This window comes from Saimiri boliviensis, chromosome 6 (genome assembly GCF_048565385.1).
Source record: "Saimiri boliviensis isolate mSaiBol1 chromosome 6, mSaiBol1.pri, whole genome shotgun sequence".
NCBI classification, from domain to species: domain Eukaryota; kingdom Metazoa; phylum Chordata; class Mammalia; order Primates; family Cebidae; genus Saimiri; species Saimiri boliviensis.
Genome location: NC_133454.1, coordinates 72,758,108 through 72,775,489, shown reverse-complemented (window position 1 = coordinate 72,775,489; position 17,382 = coordinate 72,758,108). Strand labels below are relative to the sequence as shown.

The 17,382-nt window shown below is 47.0% G+C and overlaps 1 protein-coding gene and 1 long non-coding RNA gene across 2 annotated transcripts in view; one reads left to right on the top strand and one right to left on the bottom strand.

Annotated features, from left to right (window-relative positions):
• Nucleotides 1–2,201, bottom strand: part of STARD10 (StAR related lipid transfer domain containing 10) — a 40,169-nt gene extending 37,968 nt beyond the window's left edge. Inside the window, 1 exon segment of the mRNA XM_074400968.1 lies at nucleotides 1,444–2,201. Coding sequence (XP_074257069.1) covers nucleotides 1,444–1,548 — 105 coding nt within the window. The 5' untranslated portion in view covers nucleotides 1,549–2,201.
• A 3,411-nt stretch (nucleotides 2,202–5,612) lies between these two features.
• On the top strand, nucleotides 5,613–11,389 carry LOC141584849 (uncharacterized). The gene is made up of 2 exons (XR_012518070.1): nucleotides 5,613–6,924; nucleotides 11,023–11,389. It is a non-coding gene; the product is annotated as an uncharacterized LOC141584849 (long non-coding RNA).
• Nucleotides 11,390–17,382: the final 5,993 nt, after the last annotated feature.

Here is a 17,382-nt window from a genome sequence, read left to right as displayed (position 1 = left end):
GTGAAACCCCGTCTCTACTAAAAATACAAAAAAATTCACCAGGCGTGGTGGTGGGCACCTGTAATCCCAGCTACTCGGGAGGCTGAGACAGGAGAATCGCTTGGACCCGGGAGGCGGAGGTTGCAGTGAGCTGAGATCATGCTGTTGCACTCCAGCCTGGGCAAGAAAAGCAAAACTCAGTCTTAAATAAATAAATAAATACGAAGAAAGTCCTTTTCCCTCTTTAGCCTTACTTTCTCTGGCTAAAAAGCAGAATGACAAGTAAAGGCCCAGTAAATGCTTGGAGGTAGATTTTGGATTCACCTCCAGGCATCAAATTATCTTGGATAGGCCGGGCGCGGTGGCTCAAGCCTGTAATCCCAGCACTTTGGGAGGCCGAGGCGGGTGGATCACGAGGTTGAGAGATTGAGACCATCCTGGTCAACATGGTGAAACCCCGTCTCTACTAAAAATACAAAAAAATTAGCTGGGCATGGTGGCACGTGCCTGTAATCCCAGCTATTCAGGAGGCTGAGGCAGGAGAATTGCCTGAACCCAGGAGGCGGAGGTTGCAGTGAGCCGAGATCGTGCCATTGCACTCCAGCCTGGGTAACAAGGGCGAAACTCCGTCTCAAAAAAAAAAAAAAAATTATCTTGGATATCTTGAAGGATCTTGAATTTCTATTTCATTCATTCATTCATTCATTCATTCATTCATTCATTTTGAGATGGAGTCTCGCTCCGTTGTCCAGGCTGGAGTGCAATGGCACGGTCTTGGCTCACTGCAACCTCTTCTGCCTCCCAGGTTCAAGTAATTTTCCTGCCTCAGCCTCCCAAATAGCTGGGATTACAGGCACCTGCCACCATGCCTGGCTAAATTTTTTTGTATTTTTAGTAAAGATGGGGTTTCATCATGTTGGCCAGGCTAGTTTCAAACTCCTGACCTCGTGATATTACAGGCATGTGCCACCGCACCCAGCCTTGGATTTCTATTTCTACAAATACCTGCCTTTCATGACTTGCCTGGGGAAGCCCAATCTGTAATGAGACCACAGAGTCTCCCAGCACTTCCCCCAACCTACCCCCAAAACCTCTAAGAGCACTCTAGAGAGAATGAGCTGCATACAGCCCAGCTCCACTGCTCCAAGGGACAGAGAAAAGTCCCCTTTCCTGGGGGCAGCTGCGTGATCCTGCAGGTGCCATGGTGTGCCTAGGTGCCACCTCGCTTCACCTGGCTGGGGGAGAGGCTCCAACTGCCTCAGCTCAATGAACATCACTTCCTCTTCTCATCACCCAGGCCAGTCCAGGTATCACCTCAGCTCCACTCCCCAGATGGAGCCACCTGAGTACCCAATTCTTTCTGGGCTCAGAAACAGAGTCCACTGCCTTCCCACTCCTTTGCATTCAGAGTCTGTCCCCTTAGTGCTGCCCCCTCACCTGTCACACCTGGGCCCTTTCCCTTACCTGGGCCACTGTCCTGAGAAGCAGAGTCTGTACAGCTCCAGCAACACTCTCCTCTTCCTCCAGAATTCTCCAGATCCTCCTCAGCTTCCTCTCTCTGGTGGTCATCTCAACAGAGCAGGGTCTTCCTCCATCAGGTCAAGGTGGGGGTAGGAGAAGGATTGGGAACAGGGACTCGCCTAGGTTCTCAGGGTACAATCAGTCTACCTAAGCCTATCCAACAAAGACACTGACCCCCGAAGTAGAGGGAAGGGCTCCTGACCCAAAGGCAGGAGGATTAGGCTTTAGCTCTTGCTCAGACTGCTGAGAGCTGGGGCAAGCCCCTGCCCCTTGTGGGGCCCTCGGTTTTGCAATCTGCAGAATGAGGAAATGGGTTCCTGAATCTACAATCATCCGACTATAATAATCTTTTACCTTTATATACTGCGTGGGTAAATTCCTGAAACTAAGCTGCTTTCATCCCTGGATCTCACTTGATGTTCCCAACAGCCTGTTACCATTGACAAACGAGAAAGCTCGGGTCCAAGGGAACAAAATTACCCAAAGTCGCACAGCAAGCTGGAGGCAGAGCCTGGGGTGCAGTCCTTGAATCCTGATCCTTCTCTGGCCCTTTACCCTCTATGATGCTGGGACTCTGTGCGATTTCCTCTAACCTACTGTCCCATTTGTAAAAGGACTGTTGTGAGGACTGAATTAGGAGAGGCGATGAAGAGGGTCATTCTTTGCAAATCATAAAAGAAAGGACCACAGAACGATGACTGGACCGTTAGGTTACTATTTATTACTGTTATCTTCGCTACGGCGCCCCCACGTGTCGATCCCGAGAAGCTCGGCTTGCGCAGGCGCTCTTTGGTGTTTACGAAGGCCTCGAGGCCCCGCTTTTGCGCGTGCGCTTCTCGCCGGGGACCGCCCAGAGGTTTCCGGGCCGGACTAGGGGCGGCTCTGCTTCGCGCCCTCTGGTGGTTGTCGCCGCTCTGTCACCACGGCTCCCAGGGTCCCTTGGCTCTACTTTCGTTGAGACGTCTCCACAGCCCTACAGCGGCGGCGATCTGAGGAGAGGCAGGAGGAAACACGGCGCGCCCGGCATCGTCCTTCTCACCGGGGACTCCAGCATCTCAGTCACCGCTTCACTAAACCCCAGGTGCAGGTTCTGGCATCCATCACGGCAAACTGGAGACCGTGGTGAATTCCATCGGAATGGCGCGCGCATTGCCACATGGGAACTGTAGTTCATTGCTAGGATCTTTTCGGGGCTGGGATGCTGGAAAAACTACATTTCTCAGGAGCTCAAGAGTCAGACTGACAGAAAGGGGGCTCGCAGCATGTTGGGAGATGGAGTTTGGGGAAGGTCATGGGTTCGTGCTGGCAGGGAAACAGTGAGGCAATGGAGCCAAGTGCTCTGAGTCTGGGCCTCTGGGTTCGAGTTGGGCAGAAGTTACACAGTAGCTTTCAGGAGCGGAATAAACATTGTTGCGACTGTGTTTTAGAAAGAATACTACTTATTAGTTGTGTGATCTGAGCGATCAAGACAAACGCCCCTTTATCTTTTTTATTTGTTTGTGTTTTGAGACAGGATCTCTCTCTGTCTCCCAGGCTGGAGTACAGTGGCTCCAGAACTGCTGGCCTCCCGCCTCACCCTCCCAAAGTGCTGGGATTACAGGCGTGAGCCATCAGGCCTGGCCAGATGCCCTTTTATCAACTACAGTGGACTTTAAGGTTAAAGAAGCAAACGTTACCTACCTACAAGTGGAGGGTTCAGGGCCCAGCTGACATGGCAACTTCTTAAATTTCTACTGCTACCAGAAAAGCCACACTCTTACTAAACCCCTAGCAATAGGAACTATCAGGCAAATTGTCATACCCTTCTTAACTGGGATTTACAACCCAGATCACTACAATACTGATTGACAGAGGACATGCCTTATAAACATTCTTTCCTGATAAGCAACTGCAAACCTCAAGCCAGTTTCAGCAAGCTCCTAGAGACTGCACACAAACTGTCTTTGTGTCCTGTAGTTCACCTGTTGATTCAAAGAGCCAAATTCCACCTCATTTTAATGCAAAAACCCCATCCCAAAGTGAACATGGAATGTATGTTACATGTTTACCCATTGCACATGCACTCACTTCCCCTCATAAATATGTATAGGTTTTCCCCAAACCTGTTGAATATGTATGATTATTGTGAAACGCAGTCTGTGAGGCATAAAAACCAGCCTGCCCTTTCCCTCTACAAAGAGAGAGCACCTCTGTTACATGCAGGAGACTTGTCTCTTCTGTTTGCAAATTGATGCCACTAATGAATCTGCCCTGATGACATCTCCCTCTGGTCGACTCACAAGTTCCTTAATTTGGTGTATTCATAACGGATTTTTTTTTTTTTTTTTTAAGCTGACTCTTTTGTTGGAGGGCAGCTACTCCTCACTGGGCCAGGTTCGTCTTCACCCACTGCCCACAAACAGCGTCACACTGAATTGGCTGTTTTTCACATAGATCAACGCCCTAAAACCTTAGAAAGCTGGGAGGATTTTAGGGTCAGGGAAAACTGGGCCCGATTTGCTCCGCCCTTCATCCCTGTCTCTGGCAAGGGGTTGGGCCTCAAGGTAGAAGCTGTAGAGGAGGTCCCGCCTTTCTACCCCTTTTCCAGATCTGAGGAAACACCTTCCTACCTTGAAGACTTTCTAGTCAGTTTCCCCAAACCTCCCCCTCCCCAGTCTCAATCTCTTTTGTGCCTTGGGAATTTCACAGCTACATCTCTTCACTGATCCTGGTGGCTTTCTCCTGGGGTCAGCCGAGAGCTCTGCAGAGTGGCAGGCTGTGGCTGGGAGGATGGGTGATACTGTGACAGGAAGCTTCCCTGTGGCTGTGCCTGGTTTTCCTTGTAACACTTCTTGAAACCTAACACACTTCAACAGAGGATCTAACTTCTTTGTGAGGGGATCCTCTTGCCACTTGGTCCCAATCCACCTCTGCTATGTCTCATATCAAAGAAATTTGTATTCCTTTTATTCACATAATTTTGACCCGGCTTCTTTTTTTTTTTTTTTTTTTGAGATGGAGTCTCGCTCTGTCGCCCAGGCTGGAGTGCAGTGGTGCAATATCGACTCACTGCAACCTCTGCCTCCTGGGTTCAAAGCAATTCTCTGCCTCAGCACCCTCAAGTAGCTGGGATTACAGGTGCCCACCACCACACCCAGCTAATTTTTGTATTTTTAGTAGAGACAGGGTTTCACCATCTTGGCCAGGCTGGTCTTGAACTCCTGACCTTGTGATCCACCTGCCTTGGCCTCCCAAAGTGTTGGGATTATAGGTGTGAGCCACCATGCCTGGCCAACCTGGCTTCTTTTAAAATAATATGGGATCATCTTCCCTTCTCTTGCCCATTTCTTCCTTTTTTTTTTTTTTTTTTTTTGAGATGGAGTTTTTCTCTGTCACCTAGGCAGAGTGCAGTGGCATGATCATATATATATCAGCACGATCATATATCTATCAGATGGAGTTATGGAGTTTCACTCTTGTTGCCGAGGCTGGAGTGCAACAGCAACCTCCGCCTCCCGGGTTCTAGCAATTCTCCTGCCTCAGCCTCCCGAGTAGCTGGGATTACAGGCAGGCACCACCATGCCCAGCTAATTTTGTATTTTTAGTAGAGATGGTTTCTCCATGTTGATCAGGCTGGTCTCCAACTCCCAACCTCAGGTGATCTGCCTGCCTCAGCCTCTGAAAGTGCTGAGATTATACGTAGGTGTGAGCCACCACGCCTGGCCCCACATTAGCCAATATTGAATGATGCTTGATTCTCCCCTTGGAGGGAGGAACAGTATAATTTCAGTTAACTCCATCCCAAACACTGTTCCTCCTTTAAGTTGTCAACCTCAATAACAGAGAGGCTCTTTAAAAGAAAATGATGTTTATTTGGGAATACAGTAAAACATTGCAGTGGGAATACACATGCCATAGAAACCAGAAACTCAGGGAGGTAAAGAAAGAGGTTTTTAAAGGAAAAAAATGAGGAAGATTATATAATTGTTTTGAAATAATTATGCTTGGCCACAGAGATCAAGTGAAACCAATCTGGGGTTGGCCAGGCAGTTGCTGGGCAGATTTCCTCACAGAAGTTTTTTTTTTTTTTTTTTTTTTTTTTTTTTTTTTTTTGGTAGAAGGTTGCAGTGGCTTTTGTACCAGGTTGTGGTTTTTATAGTCTTTTGTGATTGTCTTTCTTTTCTTTCTTTCTTTTTTTTTTTTTTTTTTTGAGACAGAGTCTGGCTCTGTTGCCCACACTGGAGTACAGTGGCACGATCTTGGCTCACTGCAACCTCCACCTCCTGGAGTCAAGCAATTCTCCTGCATCAGCCTCCAGAGTAGCTGGTATTACAGACGTGTATGACCATGCCTGGCTAGTTTTTGTATTTTTGTGGAGACAGGGTTTTGCCATGTTGGCCAGGCTGGTCTTGAACTCCTGACCTCAAGTGATCCACCTGCCTTGGCTTCCCAAAGTGCTGGGATAACAGGCGTGAGCCACCGAACCTGGCCTGTGATTGTTTTTATTTTTATTTTATTTTTATTTTTATTTATTTATTTATTTTTTTGAGACGGAGTGTTTCACTCTTGTTGCCCAGGCTGGAGTGCAATGGCGCGATCTCGGCTCACCGCAACCTCCGCCTCCTGGGTTCAGGCAGTTCTCCTGCCTCAGCCTCCTGAGTAGCTGGGATTACAGGCACACGCCACCATGCCCAGCTAATTTTTTTTTGTATTTTTAGTAGAGACGGGGTTTCACCATGTTGACCAGGATGGTCTCGATCTCTTGACCTCGTGATCCACCCGCCTAGGCCTCCCAAAGTGCTGGGATTACAGGCTTGAGCCACCGCGCCCGGCCCTATTTTTATTTTTATTTTGAGACTAAGTTTCACTCTTGTTGCTCAGGCTGGAGTGTAATGGCACCATCTCAGCTTACTGCAACGTCGTCCACCTCCTGAGTTCAAGTGATTCTCCTGTCTCAGCCTCCTGAGTAGCTGGGACTACAGGTGTGTGCTGCTACAGCTGGCTAACTTTTTGTATTTTTAGTAGAGATGGGGTTTCACCATTTTGGACAGGTTAATCTCTCAAGTGATCCACTGCTGTCATATCTGCAGTCTGTTGTTGACTAAAACATCCTTATGCAGTACATGACTATATCTTGCAGTTTCTGAACTTTTGCCAATATGATGAGTAAAAAAATGACCCCTCATTTGTACTTCAACTTACATTTCAATTTTTTTGTGGGTAACTTTTATTTTCCTTTGTTTTTTTGGAGGGCATGCAAGATCAGTGAGTTTTCTTTCTCTTCTGATGATGAAAGCCATTGCTCATTTTTTTTTTTTTTTGAGACGGAGTTTCGCTCGTTACCCAGGCTGGAGTGCAATGGCGTGATCTCCGCTCACCGCAACCTCCGCCTCCTGGATTCAAGCAATTCTTCTGCCTCAGCCTCCTGAGTAGCTGGGATTACAGGTATGCGCCACCATGCCCAGCTAATTTTTTGTATTTTTAGTAGAGACAGGGTTTCACCATGTTGACCAGGATGGTCTTGATCTCTTGACCTCGTGATCCACCCGCCTCGGCCTCCCAAAGTGCTGGGATTACAGGCTTGAGCCACTGCACCTGGCCGCCATTGCTCATTTTTATATTGGGTTTTCTGTTTGGTTGATTTGTAGAAGTTCTATTTTCTGGATTTTACTAGTTTGTTTACTACTTTGTTTTTTTGGTGTTTGTTTGAAACACAGTCTCGTTCTTGTTGCTCAGGCTGGAGTGCAGTGACACAACCTCAGCTCACTGCAACCTCTGCTTCCCGGATTTAAGCAATTATTCTGCCTTATCCTCCCCAGTAGCTAGGATTACAGAAATGCACCACCATGCCCGGCTAATTTTTGTATTTTTAGTAGTCATGGAGTTTCACCATGTTGACCAGGCTGGTCTCGAACTCCTGACCTCAGGTGATCACCCTCCTTGGTCTCCCAAAGTGTTGGGATTACAGATGTGAGCCACTGTGCCTTGCCTGGATTTTACTATATTGTTATGTATATTGCAAGTATTTTCTTTCCAGAGATTGCTCTTTTTTTATTTTGTTGTTGATGTCATTCGAGTGAGATTTAAAAAAAAAAATGTGGGCTGGGCGCAGTGGCTCACGCCTGTAATCCCAGCACTTTTGGAGGCTGAGGCGGGCAGATCACAAGGTCAGGAGTTCAAGACCAGACTGGCCAACATCGTGAAACCCTGTCTCCACTAAAAAATACAAAAATTAGCGGGGCATGTTGGCTTGTGCCTGTAATCCCAGCTACTAGGAAGGCTGAGGTAGGAGAATTGCTTGAACCAGGACCCGGGAGCCAGAGGTTACAGTGAGCCAAGATCATGCTATTGCACTCCAGCCTGGCTACAGAGCAAGACTCCATCTCAAAAAAAAAAAAAAAAAAAAAAAAAGTAAAATATAAGTAATATAGAAACTGCCATTTTAACCAAATTTTAATTTTTTATTTTTAAGAGACTGGGTCTCACTCTGTCACCCAGGCTAGAGTAGAATAGTATAATCATGTCTCACTGCAGCCTCGACCTCCCAGGCTCAAGTGATTCCCCCACTTCAGCCTCTGGAGTAGCTGGGATGAGGTGCACACTATTATGCCCCACTAATTTCTGTATTTTTGGTAGAGATGGGGTTTCCCTGTGTTGCCCATGCTGCTCTCAAACTCATGGGTTCAAGTGATCCACCCACCTCAGCCTCCCCAAGTGCTAGGATTATAGGCATGAGCCACTGTGCCTGGCCACTACTATTTCTAAAACTTTTTCATCACCCCAAATGTAAATTCTATAAATATTAAGCAATACTTCCTCATTCCTCCTTCCCCCTAACTTCTGGTAAACTCTAGTCTACTTTCTGTCTCTACTAGTTTGTTTATGCTATATGTTTTATTTTAAATTATTATATTATTATTATTGAGACAGAGTCCCACTCTGTTGCCCAGGCTGGAGTGCTATGGCATGATCTCTTCACTGCAACCTCTGCCTCCTGGGTTCAAGTGATTCTCCTGCCTCAGCCTCTTGAGTACCTGGGATCACAGGCAAGTGCCACCACACCTGGCTAATTTTTGTATTTTTAGTAGAGATGAGGTTTCACCATATTAGCCAGGCTGGTCTTGAACTCCTGACCTCAGGTGATCCACCCGCCTCAGCCTCCCAAAGTTCTGGGATCACAGGCATGAGCCACTGTGCCCAGCCTTATTTTATTTTTTTTATTTTTTATTTTATTTTATTTTTGAGATGGAGTTTCGCTCTTGTTACCTAGGCTGGAGTGCAATGGCGCGATCTCGGCTCACCACAACCTCTGCCTCCTGGGTTCAGGCAATTCTCTTGCCTCAGCCTCCTGAGTACCTGGGATTATAGGCATGCGCCACCATGTCCAGCTAATTTTTTGTATTTTTAGTAGAGACAGGGTTTCACCAGGTTGATCAGGATGGTCTCGATCTCTTGACCTCGTGATCCACCCACCTCGGCCTCCCAAAGTGCTGGGATTACAGGCTTGAGCCACCGCGCCTGGCTTATTTTATTTTTATTATTACTATTTTTTGGAGACCAAGTCTCTGTCACCCAGGCTGGAGTGCAATGGTACAATCTTGGTTTACTGCAACTTCTGCCTCCTGGGTTCAAGCGATTCTGCTTCAGCCTCCGTAGTAGCTGGGATGCCTGCCAACACACCTGGCTAATTCTTTTTTTTTTTTTTTTTTGAGACGGAGTTTTGCTCTTGTTACCCAGGCTGGAGTGCAATGGCACGATCTCAGCTCACTGCAACCTCTGCCTCCTGGGTTCAGGCAATTCTCCTGCCTCAGCCTCCTGAGTAGCTGGGATTACAGGCAGGCACCACCACACCCAGCTGATTTTTTGTATTTTTTAGTAGAGATGGGGTTTCACTATGTTGACCAGGATGGTCTTGATCTCTTGACCTCGTGATCCACCCGCCTCGGCCTCCCAAAGTGCTGGGATTACAGGCGTGAGCCACCGCACCCGGCTAATTCTTGTATTTTTAGTAGAGATGGGGTTTCGCCATGTTGGCCAGGCTAGTCTCAAACTCGAACCTTGTGATCCACCCACTTTGGCTTCCCACGGTGCCGGGACTAGGCGTTAGCCACCAAGCCTGGCCAACACTTGTGATTTTCTTTTTAAAAAATTATAGCCGCCGGGCCCAGCACTTTGGGAGGCCGAGGCGGGTGGATCACGAGGTCAAGGGATCAAGACCATCCTGGTCAACATGGTGAAACCCCGTCTCTACTAAAAATACAAAAAAATTAGCTGGGCACGGTGGCGCGTGCCTGTAATCCCAGCTACTCAGGAGGCTGAGGGAGGAGAATTGCCTGAACCCAGGAGGCGGAGGTTGCGGTGAGCCGAGATCACGCCATTGCACTCCAGCCTGGGTAACAAGAGCGAAACTCCGTCCCCGTGCCCCCCCCCCAAAAAAAAAATTATAGCCATCTTACTAGGTATAAAGTGCTATCTCATTGTGGTTTTTTATTTGCACTTCCCTAATGATGATGGTAAGTAATTTTGCCATTTGTATATTTTCTTTGAAGAAATGTGTATTTATTTATTTTTTTTGAGATGGCATCTCTGTCACCCAGGTTAGAGTGCAGTGGTACGATCTCTACTCACTGCAACCTCTGCCTCCCAGGTTCAAGTGATTCTCCTGCCTCAGCCTCCTGAGTAGCTGGGACTACAGGCAAATGCCACCATGCCTGGCTGATTTTTGTATTTTTAGTAGAGATGAGGTTTTACTATGCTGGCCAGGCTGGTCTTAAACTCCTAACCTCAGGTGATCTGCCCACCTCAGCCTCCAAAGTGCTTGGATTACAGGTGTAAGCCACAATGCCTGGCCTGAAGAAACGTCTATTTAAATCTTTTGCTTGGCCAGGTGTGGTGGCTCATATCTTTAGTCCTAGCTAATCAGGAGGCTGAGGTGGGAGGATTGTTTGAGCTCGTGAGTTTGAGGTTACAGTGAGCTAAGATCGTGCCATTGCACTCTAGCCTGGACCGCAGAATGAGACTGTTAAATAAAAAAAGCCTCAAAGTGTGGAAGTGTATAAATTTGAAGTATGTAAATGCTACCCTTTGTGTTTTTTTGTTTGCTTTTTTTTTTTTTAGAGAAGGTCTCACTCTGTCACCCAGGCTGAGTGCAGTGGCATGATCACAGCTCAATGTACCCTCCACCTTCTGGGCTCAAGTGATCTTCCCACCTCAGCCTCCAGAGTAGCTGGGATTACAGGCACGTGTCACCATGGCTGGTTAATTTTCATATTTTTGGTAGAGACAGAGTTTTGCCATGTTGCCCAGGCTAGTCTCAAACTCCTGGACAAAAGTGATCTGCTTGCCTTGGCCTCCCAAAGTGCTGGGATTACAGGGATGAGCCACCATGCCTGAGTCCTTTTGTGTTTTATGTGTTGTATATGCATAAATATTTCTGCAAGTATACACTCTGTAGTGTTAGTGGTGATGCTTTTAGAGGAAGAGATTGGGAAACTGGTACATGTTAGCCACAGTAATGTATCCACACCCATTTCTCTTTTCCAGGGAATGTGGAAAGACTGTATTTCTCAACCTTCCTAGTAGATGTGATTTCACCAATTGGAATTGGGCAGAAGAAAGTGTCACTTCAGTCCAAGGCAATTAAGTATTAGTGTGAATGAACTTTTTTCCTCTCTCCTACCCCCAATGGAGCAGTTATAATCAAATAACTGAGATTATGGTGATATCAGAAGGATGTAGTTTGGATTTGAGTCACTGCTGGGAGAGAACAGTACAGCATCACTGTCTAATGTGGGATGAGTGAGAAAAAAGCCTTTGTTGTGTTAAGTGACTGAGTTTTGGAGTTCTATTTAGTATCACATGTGGTGGATTAAAGATGGCCAGACATTTTTTGACATTCCTTTCATTGAAAGCTGGGTTCTGTGTCTCCTCATTTTCTTTTTTTTTTTTTTTTTTTTTTTTTTTGAGACGGAGTTTCGCTCTTGTTACCCAGGCTGGAGTGCAATGGCTCGATCTCGGCTCACCGCAACCTCTGCCTCCTGGGTTCAGGCAATTCTCCTGCCTCAGCCTCCTGAGTAGCTGGGATTACAGGCACGCGCCATCATGCCCAGCTAATTTTTTGTATTTTTAGTAGAGACGGGGTTTCACCATGTTGACCAGGATGGTCTCGATCTCTCGACCTCGTGATCCACCCGCCTCGGCCTCCCAAAGTGCTGGGATTACAGGCTTGAGCCACCGCGCCCGGCCTCCTCATTTTCAATCTGGGCTGATCCGTGACTGCTTTGGTCAACAGAATGCAGAGGAAGTGATGTGTTCTAATTTCTCCTAGCTTTCCTACTGTTGGATGCACGTTTTGGGATGCTCCCTCTCAGAATCTAGCCACCATGCTCTGCTGTGAAGGGGCCGTATGTAGGTGCTTTGGTTTGCAGCTCCGACCCTCTAGCCAATAGATGGCATCTCCTGCCAGCCAAATGAGCGAGCCATCAACAGCAACCCACCCAGCTGAGTCTTCAGACAACTCCAGTCCTGGTGTGATCACAGTCACATAAGCCACTCAAAGTGAGAATCACCAGCTGAGTTCAGCCAATAGAATCATAGGCAATATTAGAAATCACTGTATTGTCAGGGGTGGTGGCTCACACCTGTAATCCCAGCACTTTGGGAGGCCAAGGCGGGTGGATGGCCTGAGCTCAGGAGTTTGAGACCAGCCTGGGCGAAATGGTGAAACCTTGTCTCTACTAAAATATAAAAAGTTAGCTGGGCATGGTGTTGGGTGCCTGTAGTCCCAGCTACTTGGGAGGCTGAGGCAAGAGAATTGCTTGAACCCAGGAGGCAGAGGTTGCAGTGAGCTGAGATGGTGCCACTGCACTCCAGCCTGGGTGACAGAGCAAGACTCCATCTCCAAAAAAAAAAAAAAAAAAAAAAAAAGGACATTACTGTATTAAATAATAGCCAAAAGACCACAGACCAGCCTGTCCTATCCTCATCAACATGACGGTGTGAGGCATACAGGCTCACTTTTGTACTATTTTAATATTTTGCTATGTGCATGTGATTGGTTTTCCAATTTGAAAAATAGCTACTTTTGGCTGGGTGCCGTGGCTTATGCCTGTAATCCCAGCACTTTGGGAGGCCAAGGCAGGTGGCTCACAAGGTCAGGAGTTTGAGACCAGCTGACCAACATGGTAAAACCCCGTCTCTATAAAAATAAATAAATAAAATAAAAAAAGAAAAATAGCTACTTTTTTTTTTTTTTTTTTTTTTTTTTTTTTTTGTTGAGATGGAGTCTTGCACTTTCACCCAGGCTGGAGTGCAATGGCACAATCTCAGCTCACTGCCACCTCTGCCTCCCAGGTTCAAGCGGTTCTCCTGCCTCAGCCTCCCAAGTAGCTGGGATTACAGGCATGTGCCACCATGCCTGACTAATTTTTGTATTTTTAGTAGAGAAGGGTTTCACCATGTTGGCTAGGCTGGTCTTGAACTCCTGACCACAAGTGATCCACTGCTTTGGCCTCCCAAAGTGCTGGGATTACAGGTGTGAGCCACTGTACTTGGCCAAAAAATAGCTACATTTTTTATTTCAAAACTTCTAAGCATTGGACCATGAAAACTGTTTGTTTTTTTTTTTTTCTTTTTGATACCACAGCAACAGCAATACATATTTACTGATTACCAATTCAGTTGAGGCCAAACCCAGTTCTAGGTGCTGAAGACGGAGCCTAGATCAAGATTGACTTGGTCCTGGCATTCCTGAAGTTCCCAGCCTGGAAGAAGAGACAGATAACAAACAAGTAACAAACACAGAAATGTGATTCTTTCTGGGAGTAATAGGTGCTCTGAAAAGAAGAACAACTAGGTGATATGACAGATACTGATTGGGATGGGGGCCTTCTCAGACTGGGTGACAGGAAAGATCTTCTGAAATCTGCCTGTTATGCAGGAGCCAGCCCCTAATAGTTGTGGAGGAAGAGCAGTAGGAAGTGGGTGCAGTCAGGGCAAAGCCTCCAAGGTGGGACTAAGCCTGGCAGTGGGATTTCAGTGAGTGAATAAGGTTAAAGAGTAGGAAGAGGTAAGGTCAGCAGTGTGGGCAGGGGCCAGATCAAGCAGGGCCTTGAAGGCCATGGTAAAGCATTTGGAATTTGCTTTGACTATGCTGGAAAGCCTTCAAGGGTTTTAAGCAAGAGGAACTTGAACTTATTTAAGTTTTGTTTGCTTGTTTGTTCTGAGGCAGAGTTTTGCTCTTGTTGCCCAGGCTGGAGTGGAATGGTGCAATCTCAGCTCACCACAACCTCCGCCTCCCGGGTTCAAGAGATTCTCCTGCCTCGGCCTCCCAAGTGGGTGAGATTACAGGCATGTGCCACTAGGCTCAGCTAATTTTGTTAGTTTTAGTAGAGATGGGGTTTCTCTGAGACACTGATCACCACCTGTGGAGGTCTGTCCTGCAGACTTTGACTTAGCAATGGATGAATAAATGTACATACACACACTAGAATACAGTGAATTGAGTGGGCTAGGGATGGTCCTCAGCTGCTCTCAGAGGGCAACTGCAGCTAACTGACTACTACTCCTTGTTCCTCCTCACATTTATTCACTATAGATTTAATAACAGAGGTTCTAAGTCAACACACTTGTGGATAATTATTGTGGTTAAAAGAGTGGTTTTATGAATGATAAAAGCTTTTGGTTCTGGGCCTAGAGTAAACACCATTAACAGGTAATTCCTTTTTGACCTCCCCCCGAGAGGACCATCCAGCACAAAGTTTACATGAGTAAACAGAGTAGAGACAAAGAGATGTGGGGTAAACAGACTTAACTAGGGAAGCTTTTATTATCTTTAATATTCACCTTATGATTTAATGCTCTAATGTAAGAACTGGCTGCTTTCAGCTTGTTCCATAAGTTAATAAAAACCTTTTGGCCTTCCAAAACGTTAGAGATTATATAACTTTTCTTTAATATTTCCTTGAATATTTTGCCAGCCACCTTGAGTGAATCTCAACATTTCTCCATGTTGGTCAGGCTGGTCTTGAACTCCCAACCTCAGGTGATCCACCCGCTGTGACCTCCCAAAGTGCTGGGATTACAGGTGTGAGCCACTGCGTGTGGCCTGATTTTTACTGAACAATCACTCTAGCTTCTGGGAGATGCCTAACCAAAATGCAAGTTTAAAACTATATTCTAAAGTACTTTAGGGCCAGGTGCAGTGGCTCATGCCTGTATAGTATAGCACTTTGGAGGCCAGGTGCAGTGGCTCATGCATGCTAGTATAGTACTTGGGAGGCCAAGGCAGGAGGATGGCTTGAGCCCAGAAGTTCCACACCAGCTTGGGCAACATAGTGAGACCCTTTCTCTACAGAAAAATTTAAAATGAGCTGGGCGGCCTGGCACAGTGGCTCATGCTTGTAATCCCAGCACTTTGGAAGGCCAAGGTAGGTAGATCACTTGAGGTCAGGAGCCAACATGACCTTGCCAATATGGCGAAACCCTGTCTCTACTAAAAGTACAAAAATTAGCTGGGTGTGGTGATGTGCACCTGTAATCCCAGCTATTCAGGAGGCGGATGCATGAGAATTGCTGCAACCGGGAGTTGGGGGTTGCAATAAACTGAGATTGTGCCATTGCATTCTAGCCTGGGTGACAGAGTGAGACCCTGTCTCAAAAAAAAAAAAAAAAAAAAAAAAAAGCCAGGTATGGTGGTGACATATGTCTATATGTAGTCTCAGTTACTCAGAAGACTGAGGTGGAAGGATCATTTAATCCCAGGAGGATGAGGCTGCAGTGAGCCATGATTGTGCCACTGCACTTCAGCCTGGGCAACAGAGAGAGACCCTGTCTCAAAGACAAAACAGAACCAAAAAAGTGAAGTACCATTAGGTCACTAAATCACAGTATAACAATTTTTTACATTTATTGGTCAAATCATATTTCTTTTACATAATTATCTGAGACACATTAAACAGCAAGTTAAATGTAAAAAGCAAAAATTTGTCTTCATATATTATGAATGTTAGCTAAAATTTTATTTGAAGTGACCTTTATAATACGATCTTTCATATTCTAAAAATAGAACATGAATATTTTTAGTGAAAATCAATCACTTCTTTATCATATACTATCCAAAAATGACTAATTATTCAACATTTCCTAGGTGTATTCTGTGAGTCAAAAAAGGATTAGAAAACCCTGCCCAATATGACTCCTTACCTGAGAGAAACAGCATCTCTGCACCTCACAGCAAAGTCGAGCCCTGTTAATATGCTCTCCAATGCACACAACCAGAGTTCCTTATTTATATAGTGTCTCCAGGCACCCAAGAGCTAATTCTTTTTTTTTTTTTTTTTTTTTTTTGAGACAGAGTTTCCCTCTTGTTACCCAGGCTGGAGTGCAATGGCGCAATCTCAGCTCACCGCAACCTTTGCCTCCTGGGTTCAGGCAATTCTCCTGCCTCAGCCTCCTGAGTAGCTGGGATTACAGGCATGCGCCACCATGCCCAGCTAATTTTTTGTTTTTTATTTGTTTGTTTGTTTGTTTTTGAGACCGAGTTTCGCTCTTGTTACCCAGGCTAGAGTGCAATGGCGCGATCTTGGCTCACCACAACCTCCGCCTCCTGGGTTCAGGCAGTTCTCCTGCCTCAGCCTCCTGAGTAGCTGGGATTACAGGCACGCGCCACCATGCCCAGCTAATTTTTTGTATTTTTAGTAGAGGCGGGATTTCACCATGTTGACCAGGATGGTCTCGATCTCTTGACCTCGTGATCCATCCGCCTCGGCCTCCCAAAGTGCTGGGATTACAGGCTTGAGCCACCACGCCCGGCGCCCCAAGAGCCAATTCTAAAGGGAATTCATCACTGCCACCAACTGGCCCTGGGTCTCCATGGGTACCGTGCCTGTCTCCTGGGCATGCCTTTTGCGGAACGTTACCATCCATCTAACACAGAAATACTCCTTCAACAGACAGGTCAGGCCTGGGTTGGGGCTAGAGGTGCAGAGACACCTGGGACCCAGGTCCTGTTCCAAGGGGCACTACACAGATCACAGGATGGTGTGATAACTGGTGATAGTTGTAACTCGAACCCAGCTGGGGCTCGTGTCTGAGAAGCTTGAACTCAGTGTAGGGGTAGGAAAGTACTCCTGGAGGAGGTGATGCATAGTTAGAAGCCAGGCTCCCTAGAAGGGATGGTGTTCCAAACATCAGGCTCCGCCTGTGCAAAGGCCATGGGTATCTAAGACAATGACATGTGGGGGACTGAGCCCAGCTCACTGTGGAAGCAGAGCAGGCTACACTGTCCTGCGGTGTCTGGGCCTTCTTCCGCTTTCTAAATCCTCTGATCCGTCCCCATCAGAATCTCAACAGACTCATCACCTCCAGGGCCTGCACTGCTCTCCCAGCGTTGCTCGATTTCTCTCGTTTCCTTGGGATGGACAGCTCTGCCAGCACTCAGAGGGCAGGGCCTCCTGGCATGTCCCAGGGTGAGGCTGTACCCAGTGAGTCCCTCCTTAGGTGTCTCCCAGGAGCCTGGGCCTGCAGAGCTGGGGGTAGCCACATAGCTGGAGACAGTTTGACCATAGATCCCTGCGACCCATGATTCACTTTCAAGGGTACCTACAAGAGATGTGTCTGCACCACCAGAGCCCGCCCAATGGGGTGAAGCGTGGGACCCTGAGTCAGGTCACTGGGTTGCGCCGTCTCAGCCACCCACTGCCTTGCAATCCCAGGCAAGCAAGCCCCTTCTCTCTGGGCCAGCGGCTTTCCAGATGAAACCAGCTGCATCCCTTTGCTCTCAGGGACCTAAAATTTGAGCGACCATGTGGAGCCCTAAACCTTTTTGCCTCTTGTCCTCTCAGCCCCGCACCCACCAGGTGTTTTTGTGCCACGGAACCTGTGCGTGTGCTCTTCTCGAGGCCT